The 20,160-nt window shown below is 43.8% G+C and overlaps 1 protein-coding gene across 25 annotated transcripts in view; it reads right to left on the bottom strand.

The window, feature by feature from the left end:
• CACNA1B (calcium voltage-gated channel subunit alpha1 B) overlaps window positions 1–20,160 on the bottom strand; it is a 314,217-nt gene that overhangs the window by 128,751 nt on the left and 165,306 nt on the right. For 13 of the 25 annotated variants that reach the window (XM_030000172.1, XM_030000169.1, XM_030000168.1 and 10 more), the window contains exons 10-14: window positions 19,545–19,619; window positions 17,542–17,631; window positions 13,444–13,653; window positions 4,056–4,168; window positions 540–652 (exon numbers count right to left, since the gene is read on the bottom strand). In XM_030000172.1, coding sequence (XP_029856032.1) covers window positions 540–652; window positions 4,056–4,168; window positions 13,444–13,653; window positions 17,542–17,631; window positions 19,545–19,619 — 601 coding nt within the window. The remainder of the gene's footprint in view (window positions 1–539; window positions 653–4,055; window positions 4,169–13,443; window positions 13,654–17,541; window positions 17,632–19,544; window positions 19,620–20,160) is intronic. The other 12 variants (XM_030000179.1, XM_030000195.1, XM_030000183.1 and 9 more) reach the window with 3 other exon arrangements.

Here is a 20,160-nt window from a genome sequence, read left to right as displayed (position 1 = left end):
GAGCAACAGCAGATAAGGACAGTGGGCAGTTGATGGTGCTTAGAAAGTAAATAAGAAACTTTTTTCTCTTACCACAAGAAATAAGGGATCACCCTGCAAGATTTTTGTTTTAAGCAAGCTTAAAAACAAAGAAAAGAAGGATGCTCTCATGCAGCCTCATGGAGACCTCTGCACAAGGGTAGACAAACCTGCACATGAGGCTGGGGAAAGGGCTGTTTAAAGTCCTTGTGGATGCTCAGGAACTCCCTAAACTTTCAACTGCCAGAAACTCTGATTGCCCAGCCAAGGAAAGGGCAATTCTGCATCTGCAGTTCTCTTCCACTCCTGTACCCCATTAGGGTCAGTGCAGACACAAGATGTTAGGACAGACAAGACCTTTGTGCCAGCTAGTACTGGTTTTTGGGGGTTGTTTTTTGTTTTTAAACTCTTTTTTTTGTTTTAACAAGTGTGGAGGGCACTACTACTTGCTGTGGGGCTGGTGATACAGATTTCATATGGTGCTAAAAGAATAATGTGAGCAGAAAGGGAGCTGGACTTACTTTGTTACTTTGAAAATCCTCAGCAGTCGAAGTGCTCTCAATACGCTGATGCCAAATGAGGTACCTGGTTTCACTGCAGCCCAAATAACTTCAAAAATACTTCCCACGATGACCTGCAAGAAGAGTCCATTTTACATAAGGCAAAACTTCTGCTTAGTTCTTTGTGGTGCTTCTAGAGAGGCTGAGGACAGAACAAGAATCAGAGCTTGGGCTGTGATGGTTTTCTTATGAAGGCTTCAGCAAAATCATGAATTAGCTAACAGCACTAAAAAAACTTGTTCCAACTTTCTGCAGTCCAGTCTAAAACAGGACAATACCTAGAAGTGGGAGACACGCATCGGAGATCACAGATAGGAACATGTTGCTTTCTTCTCTAGCAAGCAAACTATATTAAAATAACCTGTTTTGAAAGACACTGTATTTTTTTTTTTTTTTTTACACTGGCTCAACTGCAAATGCCTACACTTCATTTTCCCACCTCATGCAGTTGGTCTGCACAGCCTGCAAAGATTTAGGGGAACACTGCTCCATCATCCCCTTCCCATCAGAAGCACCAAAAGTCTTCACCCACAGCACTGCGGAACAGTGAAGCATCAGCTCTGGGCAAGATCCACCAGAAACTTGTGGCAACTGACAGTCTTTAGGAGAGCCATTAAGGTAATAGCTATTAAGAGATCCTGCAAAGCCTCTAGCGTGCACATCCAGTAGTCTGCCAGGCCCTCAGCCTCAGGTTATTGAAAAATTATCCCCAATCAAGGTGTTTTTTTAAGTTTTGTTTTGTCTGTTTGTTTGCTTTAAGGTTGGAAGAGAATTAATCTCAAGTGATAGAGAAATCTTCTCTGTGATCCTGTATTATAAAATGAGCAAAATAGTAATGGGTTAAGCACAATTGGAAAGGGCAATTATATCCACACAGGTTACTGCACAGTTAATAGGAGAAGACAGGCATTTCACTGCCAATTGCTGTTATTACTTGCATTAACCTAGCATTTCAGAGCTCCCATGGACCATGGTCCCTGGTTGTGCGAAGCACGCCATAAACACATTATCACTGGACCCCAGCGAGCAGTTGTTTCGTGTTGTGAGAGGGAGTGTTAATGGGAAGTCAGGGCCAGCAGAGCTGTGTCTGAGTACCTGAGCAGTGCTGGGAGACTCAACAGCTTGGAAACCCATTTCATAAATAGAAACCTGGATGTCTTTTGAAAACTACAGCAATGCTTACAGCTGCTCTGCAAGAAATGCTGCACCCTGAGCTTCAAGAAAATGCAGTGGGAAAGGGAGATACACAACAGTTGCTCATCCAGTTTCTCCCATCAGGAAAAGAAGGAACTAAAACTTCTCTCCCACAGTCTATCACTCTTGGGAATCCCTCATGAATCAGCAAAAACATTTCCTTAGACCCTCCACATGTTACATTGATAATTAATTTTCCTGGCATCTCAGCATGGCCTCCTGGGAGCTTGTTTCACATGAGACCCCACTGGACTGTTTCTCCCAAGACTGATGTTGCTCTGATTTGTTGTTTCACTTTTTGCATTTCATCTTGATGGTTTGTCAAACTAAACTGACTACAGATCTGTGCGATGTTCCAGTGGGGGTGAAGTGGCTGAATTATTTCTGGGGGCTGAAAGGTGGGTGAGGAGGAAAAAACATAGACAGAAGTAGGATCCCTGTGGATTCTCTAAAGAAGGAAGAATTAGAAACAGATCAACAGCTTTACCTCCTGGGAAACACTCAGCAAATCTTATAGCCAGTGCTGCACTCACCATAGCATGACACAAAGCAGAGACACCCGGTAGGTTTATCTCTTGCTTAGTGCAAGCTCCTAAATCACCTGTCCCTGATCATCAGGTACAAGTTCTTCTTGTTGTGGAAGGAGCATCCTGGATACAATGATCCAGTGAAATTGGCAGCCAGCATGGGGGCAAGCTGGCTGCAGCTCTGAACCCACCAAATCCATTGGTGAAGGACATCGATCTACTGTCTGTCACTAGACAATGCAAACAAAGCAATGACACCCTTAGAAGACTAATTAGGCAATATTGCTTGGCCACCAAATGTCTTTGACTCAGCTTACAGAAGCTGGGGTCTTTGGGCATGCACTGAACTTAATGAAAGCCGAGTGTCAGTCCCCTTGTATTCTGTGTGCACACTCTTCATCCCAGCCTTTGCAGGACATCTTGCCAGTAGTTAAACCTTGCCAAGGGTCGGCTGCCTTCAGCTGAGGGGACCCTCTCTGCCCCTCAGATTAGGCACCAACTCTGAATATGCAGACATCCAGTTATCTTACATTATCTGTGTTATTTGTGCTCTGGTTTGCTCTCATGACAGTTAGAGTCTGTGCAATATCCTTTGCGCTATGCAGCCAGAAAGAGCGGCACAATGCATTTCAAAGCTCTGAGCCACCACCAGCTCTGATGAACACCCCAGAAGGGGGACCCCTACACTTAGTGCAGCCTGATGGAACCCCTCAGTCTGGTGATTCTTGGGCTGGATGGCTTAATCTCAAAGTCTATTTAGCTCTGAGCTTTCCTGCTGACACTGCCAAAAAGAGAAGTTGGCTCTACCTGTAGTCTTGGATTTATGAGTGGTCACTTACCAAAGGTAAGAATACCTCCTCCTCCCTTGCAGGAGCACAGCTGAAAGCAGGGAATTTTGCTCCACAGGGGAGAAGAAACTCCCAGCATTTTGGCAGATAAAGACTAGAAACAACAGACTGAATCTTGGAGAGAAGGGCTGGATGATGTGTACAATGACCTGGATTGCTTTCCCCTTGCCCGTGGCTGTATCATAAGCTTCATATCTGGTTTGTTAAAGAAACCTTACAGACCAACTCTGCCTCTGGGATGCAGTGCTCAGCCCACACTAAAGGTAAGAGAAGCTGAGTTAAACTCTGTGAGGACAGATTACAGCCTAATAGCTTCTAATGAATAAATTAACATCTGCATGCATCGTTCTTTGTTAGACAGAGTCAAAACTGGCCCCACTATTCACATTTCAAAGCTATAGTTTTAGCACGAAGGGGAGAGCCTGTACCTCTGCAATAAAAGGATGTGAGCTATTGCCTTTCTGTCACCTAATCATGTGTTTAGACTTCTACTTCTGGGCACTCATGTCTGAAAAGTGCTGCCGATGTATCTTGAGGTAAAGGCCATTAAATGGATGATAGGGGAGACGAGCAATAAGATGTGTGGGGTTTTTGTCTTTCAATCACCTCATTTAAATGGGAGAGAGAATCTCGCAGTAATCAGAGCATTTACTGGTGCTGATGCTGCGAACACCCTGTAGCTTGCTGAGGAAATGAAATCCCCAGCTGTCACATTTCTTTGAAAAGGATGATAACTAGGGGAAGCTTAATGTGTTTCACTGCAGCTAATTTATACAATGACTACTCCCCACAGAAGACACACTTACAGCACCATTTCCCATGGATTCCCATACTCACCCTTAAACACCGAACCCCGCTGAATAACGGCAGAGCCACACACTTCATCCACACAGCTGAAGCCTACTCACCCCAAAGTCAAAGCAGTTGAATGAAGAGTGGAAGTAATTTCTTGGCCCTAGTCCATACATCTTCAAAGACATCTCAGTAAGGAACAGACCCAGAAAAACAAACTCTGCAAAGTCTGGAAACAGGAAAAGAGATTAAATTAGTCCACAAGACCTTGGTAGGCAGATCTCTTCATGTGGGGAACAACAGTAAGTTTTTGCAACAGAGACTGCCTTCTGCCAGAAGGAAATCCCTTTGCAATGGCAAACAAGACCCCGATGACAGTTTCACATAATTATTTCTATATGTACATGAGCTGTATTCAACCTTCAGGAACTACGAAGGCAATGTTTCATGTGTACTGTGGGAAGGTTGGTATGAGCATTAAATAATATTCTCATCACCTCTGTAAAGGAATTTCAAAAGAAAGCTCTGGATCTAATATTTCTAAAGGTCTAATTTCATTGCACAGATAATGTTTTGCAAATGTATGTTTGGGACTTCTGTACCTACACGAGACGGGTACTTTTGGGAGTGGAGTGTAAGCTTTTGTAACATCCTCTCATGATAAAAATACCTTCATACCCAACAGAACTGCTGCCTCGGAGAGCTTATATTCAGAGGTGTTGTGTCTACTGTTAGCACATAGTCACATTTATTTTTATTATGCCTGTATAACCATATAATTATGGAAGAGCAAGTTCTGTTTCCTCCTGTGTCACATATCACAGGCAAATAGGCTGTGAAGCTTTTGATGGGAAAATTTATCACCTATGATGAAACAAAGGGCAGAAAGAACATAGCTGGAGACTTCAATTTGCAGACCAAGTTTTTAGGACTTGAAGCTACAGAAAACACTGCCTTTGGCATTTTAAGTCACGCAAGTTTAGATTTGGAAGCCAGTAAGCAAGAGCAACAATGGAATGTTAAAAACAAACATAAAAAGGGCAAAAAACCTCTACACTACCAAAACAAACCAAATAGTATAAGGCAAACTTCTCCCTCTAGAGAGAAGATGAGGAAAAGAATCAAACTTCAAAGGGTGGAGATTAATCACATTGCTTAGTGCAGTACAGAAGGTTCTCTGATGCTGTAGCAGCGCAGATGCAATAGGAAAGTCGTCTTCTGTAATTTCACTTTTATGATTCTGGGAATGATAAAGACAAGATGGTGCCAAACTTTTCTCAAAGGTGCACAGGGACAGACAAGGGGCAACAGATACAAGTTGCAACAAGGAAAATTTCAGCTGGATAATCCTGAACCCCAGGTGCTTTGTACACCTCCTGTAATATGGGGCTTCAGCTAACAAACGTGGGCAAAGAGAGAGGAGGGAATGAGGGTGTCCTAGTTTCAGCTGGGATAGAGTTAACTGTCTTCCTAGTAGCTGGTACGGTGCTATGTTTTGAGTTCAGTATGTGAAGAATGTTGATAACACTGATGTTTTCAGTTGCTGCTAGTAGTGTTTAGACTAATGTCAAGGATTTTTCAGCTTCTCATGCCCAGCCAGCGAGAAAAAGCTGGAGGGGCACAAGAAGTTGGCACAGGACACAGCCAGGGCACCTGACCCAAACTGGCCAACAGGGTATTCCATACCATGGGACATCCCATCTAGTATAGGAACTGGGAAGTGGGGGAGGGGAATCGCCGCTCGGGGACTAGCTGGGTGCCAGTTGGCGGGTGGTGAGCAATTGCACTGTGCATCATTTGTACATTCCAATCCTTTCATTATTGCTGTTGTCATTTTATTAGTGTTATCATTATCATTATTTGTTTCTTCTTTTCTGTTCTATTAAACTGTTCTTATCTCAACCCGTGGGTTTTGCTTCTTTTTCCCGATTTTCTCCCCCATCCCACTGGGTGGGGGGGGAGTGAGTGAGCGGCTGCATGGTGCTTAGCTGCTGGCAGGGGTTAAACCACGACAGAGGGTCCTTTCAAATCGCATGGCTTTCACTCCATTCACTGCCTTGCACATTCATACTGAGTGAGTGCAGTTGGCCCAGGTCCATCTCACATTGCTGATTGTCTTTTGAAATTGCTTGAAAAATACAGCCTCAATTATCAAAAAATAAAAAGGGGTTTTAAGTTTTAAATGAAAGACAGTCATGAAATATCATGGGCATCATGTTAACTGAAATCCAGGAAGCATTAACCAGATGAGAAAGGTTTTATTAACACTTCTGTGAGGAGCCTACAAGGACATTTCTGCCAACATTTGCAGTAGGGGAGGAAATACCAGGAGCGTATTAATTATACCATGTAACCTACTCTCCTTGAAAATAAGAGCAATATCATTAAAGGAGACTATCAAAGGCAAAGTGTTCACATTTGAGGAATAAGATGACAAAGAATGAGGTCTGCAGACTTCTCAGCCTTTTTCCTACCAAGAGGTAGGCTCCACCCACTGGATCTCAGTGCTCAGGGGAAAGCTTGGTCACAAGGAGGAGCAGCACACCTCCATCTCCCTTTGAGGCTGGAACTTGCTAGGAGAAGCTTGTTCACACCTGCACCATGCTACAACTTTTCTCTCCTTTCTGACATCAGACACAACAGCTCAGTGAGCAAACAGTTGTTTCCAACACCAGGGACGCCAGAGTAGGGAGTTATCCACAGTTACACTGGCAATCCATCTGACTATACGAGTGCAGAGGGTGCAAGAAAGGTACCAGGTGAACCAATGTCAGGCATAAAATGAGATGGCTGAGAAGTCCAATGATATAAAAATACAGAATTTTTAGAAACCACGTGTTCAGTGGTATTGAATTTCCTTGCACATAATTAAAAAGATCACAATTGTGAATTAGCAAGAATGTTAAAATCCTTAATTATTAATAGCTGGCCCTGTAAATCAGAAGTTTAAACTAGCTTCCAGGCCAGATCCTGAACTTCCATTCTGCACCCTACATACTTTGGAAGTGGTAAGAAACAGAAGGTAAAATTCCCCCAATAAAGCAGATGCATCTTCTCTGGGTGTGGAAGAATTTGTGCTGCTCCTGTCACCTATTTCAGTCCTTAGCCCAGAGGGAAACCTTGCACCAGCGTTTGTGCTGACAAGAGTCTCTCCCTTGCTGGGCAGTTACCACTCCCATCTTCAGTTTCACACTCAGCAGAGCTCAGCAAGCCTGGCAGTGCTTATTGGAATGCCTTCAATATAAAGTCTCCCTATCACAAGGATTGATATCAAACCAATGCTTTGAAACTGGTGGCCTTGCTCAGTTAGCAGACAAAACTTAAAATCGTAGGGAAGGGTTGTAGATCAGACCTACAGAAAGCATTGCACAGCCTCCACCTGCTTCATATCTCATGCTGGCAGGGAGATTCTTATCCTCTTCTCTGTCCACCAGACTCACCTTTAAGAGTTACATTTCAGGTACACCCCGTATTCTTTCACAGAATAAGAATAATACTAGGTGGGGGGGGTTTACTGTAATTTTCACCAACAGATCTCAGTACACTTTGCCAAGACAATTACCATCATTTCAAAAGAAGAAAAAGGAGAAAAGAAACAAAGATTAATGTTCAGTCACTCATCCAGCACAAGCATGAAAAAACCCCAGGTATCAACCAGTTCAATGTTCCATCATTGGACTGACACATCCTGCAAACACACATGCAAAACCAGAATATCATAGGAGGAAAAAAAGCTAGCAAATGCTGTCTCTAAGTAAAATAGAATCAAGAAATATTTTATTAAAAAGAAAAATAAATTTTAAAAAAACCAGGAAACATTAGAAACTCAGAACATCCAAGAAACCACTTCCTTCTGCTGTTCTTGAAAGAACCACCCAACTTGTCCTTTCACAGCTGATGACTTCCATCTAGGTGGAGTTCAAAACAGGCAGCAATAGCTATATTTCAGCAGATACCAGGTGCTACAGATCATAGTGCTATGAGGTCAGGGGACGGAGGGAAGGAAAATATGAACATAGTGAACTCCTTGGGCAGAAGGAATTGACTCAAAAGTGAATCAGCTTCTCCAGTGGATGGATCAGGAACACGATTTCTTCTGACATAGCCCTGCCCGTATAATTGAAAATGCAATTTCATTGTTTGGACCTCCTGGTATTCAGATCCCACATGTAATTTAATCTGTGTTAAGCAGAAGCATTTTGTAATGTGATTTAAGGAAAAAAAGTTTGATACAAATACTCTTATTTAATTTCAAATTTGTGCTATTGGCAAAGGCCTTGCTAGCATCTTTTTGCCCCATAAGTTTGAATTAGATAGTTAGCAGCTCTTTTTTGTCAATCACCCATGGATTAATTCCATTTCTGCCCCGTCTCCAAGTCCGATGTCATTAGGAGCAGGTGCCAAGCCTGCCGCTTTGGTTTCCTCTGCTCATCCTCCTTGTACATTACACCAACCAGCAAAGTACAACTTCCTCCTCTTTGACAAAGCAGTTATGAAATGTTCAGCAGACATAAACAAATATGCTCACTTCAGAAAGCCTTTTCCTCACAATTGCAAATGCTGTATATTTATATCTGGAGGGAACTGGCTATCTACTTCAAAGGCAAACACAACATCATCAAAAAAAGCCTAATTGCACCAGACACATGGTTCAGCATCATGTAGCACACAGGGAAGATGTTCTCAGGCCATAATGGCTAAAATACTGTTTTCAAATATAGTATTTATCAGAAAGGAGACATTCTGGATCTTGTTTTTAAACAGATACAAATTTAGGAGCAAGTTAAGGATCACTGTAGTGGTAGCTGGAGAAACATGGAGAGAGCTGCTTCGTGAAGGGCAGCCACAGGGGAATGGAAGCCTGATGAGAGGGCTCCCAAGTGAAACCTTACTGATCCAACCCCAAAACCTTCTCACCATGGTCCTTAAAGCCTGCCCCAGGGAAGCCAGAGAGCTATGGTTCCAGCCTTCTTCCACAGCTTTAGCCAGAGGAAGAGGAGATCACCACCACCATCTCTGCTGGCCTCCTGCACAGCACAGGGCATGGAAATACATTCACCTGTTTCCACATCGGGCTTGCAACTTCCGCTCAAGCTACAGCATATATTTTTAAAAGGCACAGTCCTGACTGAAAAACCCTTAACACTGCACCTGTGTGCCCACAGTATGGAGTTTGTTGGTTTGTTGCCCTCACAGTTGAAGATGCATCTTTGCTGCTACTAGATGTCAGCGATGATTTTCTAGGCTAGATTACAGAGTTTTCTTCTGACAGAAGTCTCTTTTTTTCTGAGAATGCCAGCAATGGTGCAAATTACCACAAACTGATGACAATCATGGGTGGCTGCATGAAATATATACTTTTATAGGGAACTGCAACTTATTTAATTGAAGGTCCATGCTTCGGTAAGCAGAACATGCCATGTGTCCATGTGCAGTATGAGAAAAGTCCTGTTGCTATGCGGCACTGGAACCCTTTCCATGCAGAGAGAGAAAACCTCTGATCTAATTTGGGGATAATTACAGGGGCATAAAGTATGTCCTGTTCTTCACCATACCCCAAGAATTCAAAGAATTTCTCATCAGCTCTTTCAATAAGACTAAAGAAATCCCAAGCCCCTTTCTAAAGCTCCTACAGTTCCTTTTTCAAAGCAGTTGCAGCAATATGGAATATCAAGTGGAGAAAGCTAATCAGAACAATTCAACAGCAGGAAAGTTAAAAGAAAAGACCAAGGGAAAAATAAATCAGTGCAGACCCATAGGCTTTTACCAACTGTTCTTTAAGTAAAATTAATTTGTAATGTAATTATACTTTTCCCCGGAGGGACAGGTATAATTGAATTAGAGGTGCCTCGTAGAGTTTCAGGGTTTAGCGGATCCTCCCAGACTTTAGCACACTCCTCTCCCACTGCTACAGTTCACAAAACTCCTCACCAGTTCATTTCTAAGCACCTTTCATGAAACAACATAATTAGAATTGGCTACTTCTCTCTTGCTATACATCAGACTAGCCAAGTCCTGCTCCTCTGTAGTGAAGTTCACTCATCACGGATAAACTTTAAAGCCATTTTTAAACTCTGTCACTCTTACAGTTAAAGGATTTTGCCAAGTATTTCCAGGAGCTGTTTAAAATTCCCTGGTCTTGTGATACCGTGTTCTGCCTATAGCTAATGATTTGCGCACAATTCTTGGTCAGAACAGGGCTTTCAAGGAGCACTCCTCAAGGGCTAAACCACATCTGGGTTCGTTCACAAATGTGTTTGCTGCAGGGTTAACCAGGCTGGCTGCAGTTTAGTGCACGCAGGAGTGAGGGGGCCAAGCCCAGTCTTACCGTGATTGCAGTAACAAACAACCAGTTAGTCCACGCAAAGTCCCACATACCGTAAGGTGTAAAATATTCCCTGCATTCAATGTTAAACTTCGGATTAGTAGGAAAAATTATGGTAGGAAAACTATACCATCCCCCAGGAAAGCAGGCAGAAACCTTTAGGTCACTACCATTCCAAAGACAGGCATGAATATAATACTACAGCTCATCATCCTGAAAAGCTGGGAGCGTTTGGAGGTACAGGACTTTTATAATTTAAGAGGCTGAACTTGTAAGCCTTTTCAGTGGACAATTCTCAGACGCTCTTTGTTCTAAAATCATGTTAAAAAAGATTTCTTCCCAGAGCTTCCATTACACTGTGCCATAAGACAGACCAGAGACAATCCTCCCCAGAATGAACCCATGGCACCTCTGCTTCTCGTCTTGGAGAAAACTATCTTTGGGAGGAAAAAACAAAACAAAACAAAAAACAAACAAACAAAAAAAAACCCAAGATAAAATTACCTAGAGTATCTTAGAATTTCCACGACAACCATTCATTCTGGCTTTTATTCTCTATGTCGTGGTGGCTAATCTTGTACCACTCCACTTAAAGACCCAATGCTTATACCTGTACAAGAACATCCACAAAACCTATGATTCCTCAGATATTCTGGTTTTGTCTGTGACCCAGCTCTGTGTTGCCCTCACCAATTACAGTGTTGTTTCTAACACTAGTGGCTACAAATAAACACTATGTCTTTTAGTGAACCCAAGAGATTGATTTGTGAAACACCTGATCAGGTGTTTCTTTATTGACAAAGGACATACTCAAGTCTTACAGTAAATGGCAGTGCAATGATGCAAAGATATATAAAGGGCAGATGAGACACAGGAAAGCACCTCTGGCTGGGAGGATGCTGAGGATTTAACTCCCAAGAAGACATTGTTCATTGGTGTTTTTCTGACTTTTCCATTAAAAATAACTCAATGGAATCACTTGTTCTTAGCTAGGTAGTACCTTAGCACCAAGAAATTAAAATATGCTACCCAAGTTTTTTGGAAACTAATTCACAATACTGGGTGTCATGGACACATCCAAAGCTTCTGAAAGAAGGATCCACCCCAATCCCAGGCACAACACAATTTCAACCTTCCCTATTTTTTGTCTTCAGCTAAGGCAGGTTGGGAACCTAATTTATGGCCTCTGTCCCAGATATGTTTCCCACACAGAGGTGAACCTTTAATTCTAATTAACAGAAACATCCCTTCCAGCTTTCATATGAATACTAAGTAGAAGTTGCTGGCTCATGGATTTCTTAATGTTCTCTTAGAAAAGTTATTGCATAAGGTGTTCCCAAAACTGAGTTTGGAAATCTAAGCCTTCTTCTTTGAGTTGAAAGACTTAAAGTGGTTGTTTTTTTTCTAGACATTTATTCTTAATTCAAGAGGAAATCCTAAGCCTCAAACTTTTAATTACTCTGCCAATCTAGCTTATTATTTATGTTAAATTTAGGAAATGAATAAGCAAGACTGACTTCTCTGTGTAGTCTCTCTCTCTTTTCAGTCTAAATCTTGAAAAAAAAACAAACAAAAAAAAGAGTTGAAAGAAGTTTCTGTCCTTCTTATACAATTCTCATTATAGCTCCAGTTACCTGGTGGTATTAAATATTTCAGCAACCATTAATAGAGAGTTTTTTTGAAGTCAGAGCAGCTAGTATTCTTGACCTTTTAGGTCTATAAAAAAAAACTTCAAAAGTTTGCTTTCTTATAATAAGGTAAGAGCTGAGGATCTGGGCATAGAAATATTTAAGTATTTAATTTATATAGAAATCAATGAAAATTAGGTAGATAAGTATCTTTAATGATCTAAGCCACAGTTATTAAGTCAGACTGTTTGAAATATTTTAGGTTTTTTTCCTAGTCTTCTGTTCTCTTGCTTCAGAAGTTTTACTTAGCAAATTCTGAACTAGCCGCATCTGAACATCAAGTACTGAACAAAAGATTTGTTCCTGGCCATTTTATAGATTCAGAAGTGACCAATGCAATGGCTCTGTCTCCCAGAAACAAGCTCTCCATCCCTTCCCTTCAGAAGGAAAAACTTGCAGTGTCCCATTTTCAGTGTCACCATATACCTACACGTTTTCGAGCTCTAGGAGTCATAGCCTACAACCTTCATTAAAATAAATGAAAAAAAGCGCTCTCCTTTACATTCCACATTTTTTTAAAACAGGCTTTGTGAGCAAGTCTGCAACCTCCATTTAACGCTGTGCTGTGTAAAGGTACCAATTGCAGAAAGCTGTCTCCATTGATTATTCCATCATAGGACAGAACAATATGCAATTTAAAAAAAAAAAAACAAAAACAAAACCATACTTCAAAAGCACTTATAGACTATCTGAAGCCTAAACTGATAGGTGACCACAGGAACTAAGCTAAAATAAAAGCTTTTGCACAAATATAGTATAATCTTCTGTACGGTATTATTTCTGTCACCACTGCACATATTTTCACAGAAGGGCATCATGACATTTATCCCATCTGATCACACACCGTTACTAAGGAAGACACGATTATCAAAAAAGACCTTCTGTAGAGTTGCAACCTTTTAAAGAATATGACAATAATAGCTACAACTGTAGTGAATTACTGTATGATTCTATAAGCACAGATCGACATTTTTATCTCCCAGGTAGCATCGGCCATTGCACGTGCTGCTATCCCTGGGACATCAGTGCTGGCAGAGCTTTAAGTATGTGCACAACAGAAAAATCACCCATGCAGATCAGCTGCAAAGTGGCATGAATTCTGCAGTTCTCAGGGCAGATGCTGATTAGACAGAGAAAACTGCCTTTACCCAAGTAGCAAGTCATTCCCCCTCCTTTCATAAAGCCTCCTACAGAACAAATCCTCCTGCAGTGTTACGAGATGTAAATGTGTTTGAATCTGAAGTTTCAGATAATATTTAGGATCACATTCCCACCTCAAAACAGTATCATGTCCTGATGGATTTTTTTTTTAATTGTATGACTTGGCTACTCCTGAGTTACTAGAACCACTCATTAATGAATTTCTGACCCTCCTCTAAGGGAGGTATAGGAAGCCTAAAGACCAGACCTCACGGTGATGTGACAGCAGTGCTCAGAGTGATCAAAAACGCAAGACCTCGTTAGAGGAAAGGTGCAGTCCCCGGTACTCACACAGCGCAGTGGTGAGCTTCTCCGGCTGGTCATAGTGCACCATCGCAACGCAGAGTGTGTTGAGGGCGACCACACAGAGGACAATCCAGTAGAAGCTCTGAGCTTTCACCATCCGCCGGATGAAGAACCGGAACATTTTCTCTTTCCTCCTGAAGTAGGACGAGCTCTCATTCTTCCCACTCTTCAAACTGGCGCGGGCAAAAGGAGACCCTGAGACAGAAAGAAGAGTCACCACACCACATTCCGGCAGGTGAAAGGCCGGAGGACGTTGCCAGGCACACAGACCCTCTCCCAAGCACCAGAAACACAGCTGAGCAGAAAGCTGGGCACATTGACTATGGGCTGAGCAAGGGCATTTCACTTGCGATGACATAGTGAGGGATGAAGGCTGGGATTTTAAAACTTCATGAATGAACGCCCAGCACCATCTAAAGAAACTGGGTTTCCAACCCTTTGAAGCAATCTTGATTGTCTCAGTTTAACTCATAATTTTTGGGTTCCCAGTTGACTGGAGGGACAGAAAGTACCAGGGACAGTAGTATTTCTGCCTGTGGTGTGGAGCACATCCTCTTGGAGCTGGGTAGCTGGCAACAGGAAAGCTGGTCGCTATTTCCCCTGCTCCAAGGACAAGGCAAAGACCCAGACCTTACGACTGAATTGAGTGAAGTCTCCTTATTTTACTCTCTGACTTCATGTATTTCTACAGCAGAGGGCTCAATCTGCCTCCGTGCATCATATTTTGGGCTCAGCTACTCATTTGTGTCAATTCTGCCTATATCAGCTACATTTCAACTCTGGTTTGAAACCCTGGAAAACAGTCAAATGTTTTAACAATAGGAAGCTGACGGAAGAAATGATTTCTAATGTAAGCTCTCCCCATGTGGTAGCAGGCACTGTTCAAACGAATGATGAAAAGGCAATCTCTGGCCAGTGCTGAGGCAGGAGAAATCAGCACACGTTAGTAATAAACACATGCATCTGTTGGAGTTCCTCTGCAACAGCCACAGACGCTGTTGCAAGCAGGGAAAATCGTGATTGCTGCAGGCTGTCCACTACCTGTTTCATGCTGTGCTGGCACCCCTCAGAAACTGCTAGCAAACCTTGTTTCAAGATGGTTTGTAGCAAGATAATATGCTATCGCCCTTCCCCATCATGGGACAGAGCTTCCCTGCGGGTAGGGCTGACCAGGATACAGGACACACATTGTCCTGTCTTGGACCAAGCACCTTGAGAGCAAATGACTTGCATGGGCTGTTGTTGGAGATGGCTGAGTTACATGAACAAAGTGTTCTGACTGCAGCAGCCAAATTTTTGAGTGTGCTCACTCACATTTCAACACTTAGAAGGGGTGGGAATCTCACCCTGTTTCATCCTGCAATAACATCAAACACAGCACCCATAGAAAGGATGAAACATCCAGATGTGACAGCAATGGGTTCTCCAAGCCTCACAGCTACACAAGAGCATATTGCGCCATCTCCCCAATAGAAGGCAAGCTCTCTGCTTCATTTCACATTTCTGGCCATCCACCAACATGCCAAATGCAGAGCTGGCCCTGGCCAGGCTTTGAACAAACTCCTCGTGGGAAAGTTTGGTGTGCTGTCGTTCTGCTAGTTTGATACTCCTCCCTTTGCCAGTTTTAAAAAAAATGAAAATAATAGTGCTTATCTATTGCTTTAAGACAACAAAATGAACTACAGGTTAAGATATAGGCTGCACCATATCATAATACTGTTTAGCAGGTAAAGACCTTCCAGATATTCAAGCCAGTCTATACTTTCAGATTTGCATGGGAGTAGTCTGCTGCCCTTTCGTCTCCTCTCTACTGATCTTCCAGAAAAGAAAAGCAGCAGTATTTAGACTGATCTAACATAGAAAACATCCACTTCTCCAGGCTTTGCTGTCTGGCAATCAAGACAGTGTCCTGTGTCTGGTACAGAGTAGAGGGTAGGAAGCCAGAAGGAGCCAGCATCTACTGCTGCATGCTTATTAGTGCAGAAAGAAAGGCTGAGAGTTAGGAGGAAAGAACAGAATAAACGTTAAGAACAACTCCAGAGAACACATTGGGAAGTGTTTACCACTATAGAGCTTTATAATGCAATTATAAGGCTCATTGAGGTACTTGTGTTTGAATTAAAGCGCAACATATTCAGTCAACGGCCAGCAAGAGACCTGTCAATGTCTCTACCACTTTGGTCTGCATCTTCATGTTGCAGTCAGTAATTATATTGTTAGTTCTTCCACGCTCCTTATGCTCCCATCAGCAAGACATTATAGAAAACCATCCAAAAAACCCTTTTCTCAAAAACATATTCTTTATGCATAATTGCCCATATGATCTGATTGTTTATGTTATGCAGAGTTTCAGCCTTTTCAGGAGCCTGCAGAAGTATCTGCTTTATCCATTTCTTCTTTTCTGCCTTGTTCCATGAATCAGAATCAAAAACACTTTTCCCAAGTGGGTGAACCACTTGCAGAAGGTGGAAAGCACTGCTGTTATTTTCCCTGCCATATGCTCCCGAGACAGTTCCCAGCTCTGCATCAGATTATCCACGAGTCCAGATGCTCCGTCATCCGTTGCCACCTGAAACGCTGAATTCAAAGATCTGTTTGCATGGCATGGGTGCCCAGAGCCTGGAGGGACTTGGATGTGAATGCAAAGATCTCATAATTATTGCAACCATGAACAAATGTCCTAAAAATGACCATTCCTTGTTATCCATGCAGGGATCCGAGCTGCTCAGAATAAAACAAAACAAAACAAAAATGCACACAGTCGCCGCATTTTTGCCCTTTTTCAGCAACAAACCTCTCATACAAGTGTCAGCAGTTTAGCCACAAAACCTGCAGCCCACTCAGCCTGGGGGATTGTGGCAGTTCAACAGTGGGTGATGGTGTCAGTAACATGCTGAGCAACGTTCATTTCCTGCAACCAGGTCTTCATTTAAAGGGGAAAAAACCCCAGCCGCAGCTGTAATCTCTTAAAACGTTAATGCCAGATTTCCAAAGAGCATTTGAGGCACTCATGCTTGCAAGCATATATGGACATGTACTCTCAAATGTACTCTTTGTGCTGCTACTCTTATGCATCCAGGATTTACTGCTTTGTGGTAACTGGGGTGCCAAGACATTTCTTTGGAAGATAATGAGAACATCTGCTGCTTCAGCAGCAAAACAAAATACAGACTCAAACAACAGGGACAGGAATAAGCAAAATAGCTAACTCCAAAGCAGTCAGGAAGATGTCTCCCCAGCCAGCATGTAAAATCCCACGACTGAAAGGCCTTTCTGCTGATGTCCAAACAGTTCCCCTTAGACAGGGTGCTGTATGCTCAGAGCCTGCTTCCCCTTGCAAACCCTAGACCTGCCTCCTGCCTCTCCACCTGGCAATGTCTCAGGAGGGAACTAGCTCTCTGTTATACTGCAGAACAAGCAGTACCTCTGTAGCCTGACAGTGTCGTATTCTCCAGAGCTGAAGATACCAAACTTGTACCATGAATGCTACACTATTCAGGATGCCACGCTCTACATTGGAGGTATGTGGGCAACTGCGTGCACACAGGTGTGTATCTCCATATCCAGCTTTAAAAACGTGGAGAACTGCTTTAAGACCTTCTTTTAAGGCAAGAATGAGAACTGGGGCTGCTGCCCAGCACTTCCCAGTAACAATTTGTATGGTAAAAGCTGCAAAACTATACACTGTGCATTAGTGTCCAATGCGAGTAAGTGTCCACTTCCTCTGCTCCCCACAACAGATGAGGCTTAGTAGCATCATTTGATGTATTTGGGCTTCATTAGCATGAATGAGCATGTTCCAAGAAGAATCACAGTATGGCCAACACCACACAGATTCTCCAAGCGTTTTGGCAGGGCTCTTTTAAAGGGTGCAGCATGCAATAGCTGAGCAGGGCAGCGTCAGGGAGAGGGTGAAGCCACGAAGCCATTTGCTTTGCTAAGTTGAGTGCTGCTGCAGGAGCAGTGATAATTCTCCTTCTTGAAACTGCAGCTTCTGGAGCAAAGGAGCAGCTCGGAGGAAACATGACAAGAACTCGTTTAGGTGGAGATCTAAACCTCGGGGAATGCGAAGCCAGTACTCACCAACGGAGCAAATGTCTGTGAAATGGTCCTCACCTTCTTCAGCATGAATCAGGTCATTTTTGCTCTTCTTTATTGCAGCTCGTTTCAACACTGTGTGCAAATTAAAGAGAAAATGCCCTGTGAGCATTCAGAGTGGATTCTCTCTCCCCCTCCCTTCACTCTTCAGGGCCAGCATTTACTTCTCAATGCCAGCTTAAAGCTCTCACCCAAGGGTAAGCTGGAGCAAATCAGACAACCTACAACCTTGCAGGGCCTCCATGTGCTTTGATGCCAGGGTCATTTATTTATTTAACCTTCTAGATCTTGAAGGTTTGCCAGGCACAGGTCTGCACTTACACTGCACCCCAGCAGATGCAGGAGGGTGTGGGAGTCACTGCAGCTGCTGGACCTTTTAGCATAGCAGAAAGGCTGGGCAGGGTCACTGAATCTTTCTGAGCCTCAGTGGGTTATAAGATGAGTGCTTCTATCCATTAAAAACATTAATGCTGTTTACAGTGTGCACCATTAAGAAGTTAGCATTTACAGTGCTCGGATACAGTTTACCACAGAGCAATGCCTTAAGGAGCAGAAATACTATGTTGAAAGCAACTGCCACAAATCAGTGAGCATACTCTTAATAGCACCCACTGTACAATTCCTTCCCTCTGGGGATGTCATAACTGTTTGAAAACACACTTTGTCCAACAGCATCTTTTGCAGGGAGGGCAAACATTGCTACACCGTTTTACTCGACAGGGAAAGAGAACTGCAGCCTAAGGCTCGGAGAGGTCTGCACTGTTCACCCAGTGCACGAGGGGTAATGCAGCAACAGCGTGGACGCTGGTCCCATGACCACCTACCTGCAAAACCTTGAGAACTAGCAGAAAAAAATATGTTGATACAGTTTTGTAACAGGTTCAAGACATACAGTAACTAAGCACCATTTTCTATCAGCAGTAAGACACCCCACGGTGTGGTGATACATACTGTTCAGTAGGCACACACAGCAAAACCACTCACTCTGTAGTGACTATCCTGGGGGTAGGTTCGTATGAGAAGATCCCCTCACTCTACACAGATTTCCCTGCCTTCACAGATAAACGGATGCGATTCTTCCTCCGCAGCTAAGGCAAGCGTGCTTCACAGAAACACACAGAACATCACCCAGGTTCGGAGAGCCTCCAAGAGGAAAGGACACTCCAAACCTGTGACCTGGATTCAATTTTTTGCAAATAACTGCTTTTGCTCTTTTCTTCCCCACCCAGCAGTAGACTGAATCCTCAGTCCCAGCAATACCAGCTCTGGGGTCTTTCAGGCTGCCTCTGTCCTAGTACACTCCAGCATGTCCAGGGCCATCCCCAGCACTGGAACATAACCAGCCCTGGGAGCAAAGTTTTACAACACTCCCTGGCATGAATTGAGCACCTTCTTCTTTATCTTCTCCCCCACATAACTTCTCCATGTGTGTAGCAATTAGGTCGTGCCATCTCTACAGGCACCTTGGATGCAATGTCCCTCTGTTTTGGAGACTAGGCTGGGAACATTGCTGGGCTCCTTTAGCTTAACAGTATAGAGGGAGCCTTAGTATACGTGGGTGTTTACTCCATGGCCTGTACTCACCTCTAGTTTGCTTACATCACTCAGCTTTTCAGACTACTCTTCCAGACACTCATTTCGGCTCGAGCCTAACAGCCCTGGCTGCACCCATGTGCTGGACAAACTTCCCCAGCGCACGCACACCCACGCACCCGCACACACGCACGAAGATTTGCCAAGCACACCTCAGCCCTGACCTCCTTCAGCCCCAGCTCTTCCGACCCCGAGTCCTTCCCGAGCACAGGTCACCAGGTTGGCCAAAGTGGGCTAGCAGCCGGGCGCCTGATGCCCCAAGGAGCTGCATGGCTCGGAGCAAGGTGCAAAACCACCCAGGAAACATTGCCAGTGACCTGGGCACGTGGGGCTGCGGGGGAGAAGCACTGCCCCACTGTGCCGCCTAAGCCCCTGGTGATTTGCAATCCACTCACTGTTGTAGCTGCTGCCGCTGCTAGTCTCTGCCGGTGCCGTGCCTTGTTGAATCGGCCCTTCCGAGGCGGCCCTCCCTGACAGTGAATGGGAGGAGAAAAAAAAAGAGGAGGGAAAGGGAGGGGAGGGGAAAGGAGGAGACATGGGAGGACGAAAGATGGTCAGAAAAGGGAGAGGGAAGAATCTTTAACTGAACTTTGACTGGCTGTCGCATCCTAAGAGCTCATCGGTCTGGAGGCACAGGGAGAGCAGTCCCCGTAGCCTCACTGCACCTGCATCCGAAGCTCGGTACCTCCAGCCATCCTGCAATGCTAGGGTCACACGTCGGAATATAGGATCACCACACCCTGTTATGTCTTACTGCTTACAAGTAACAGGGGTCTTAGTCTCTTTGTCAAATCCATTTGGAAACCTCAGTTTAGAGCCCTGCCTTCTCTCAGTCAATGCATTTCTCTTCTGGCATCCGCTCTGCAGCCTACCCCCACCACAACCTGCGCATAGACACAGCCAGCCATGCTCGGCAGAGGCTGACAGGTGTCCCCGTCACGCTGTGGTCCCACAGGCACCGTAGGAACTGACCGACCCCAAGGGCAGATCCCATCCCAGAGTGACGTGTCA

This window comes from Aquila chrysaetos, chromosome 24, assembly GCF_900496995.4.
Source record: "Aquila chrysaetos chrysaetos chromosome 24, bAquChr1.4, whole genome shotgun sequence".
Classification (NCBI taxonomy): Eukaryota; Metazoa; Chordata; class Aves; order Accipitriformes; family Accipitridae; genus Aquila; species Aquila chrysaetos.
Note: the sequence above shows the minus strand (reverse complement) of the source record. Positions and strands in the feature narration are given on the sequence as shown.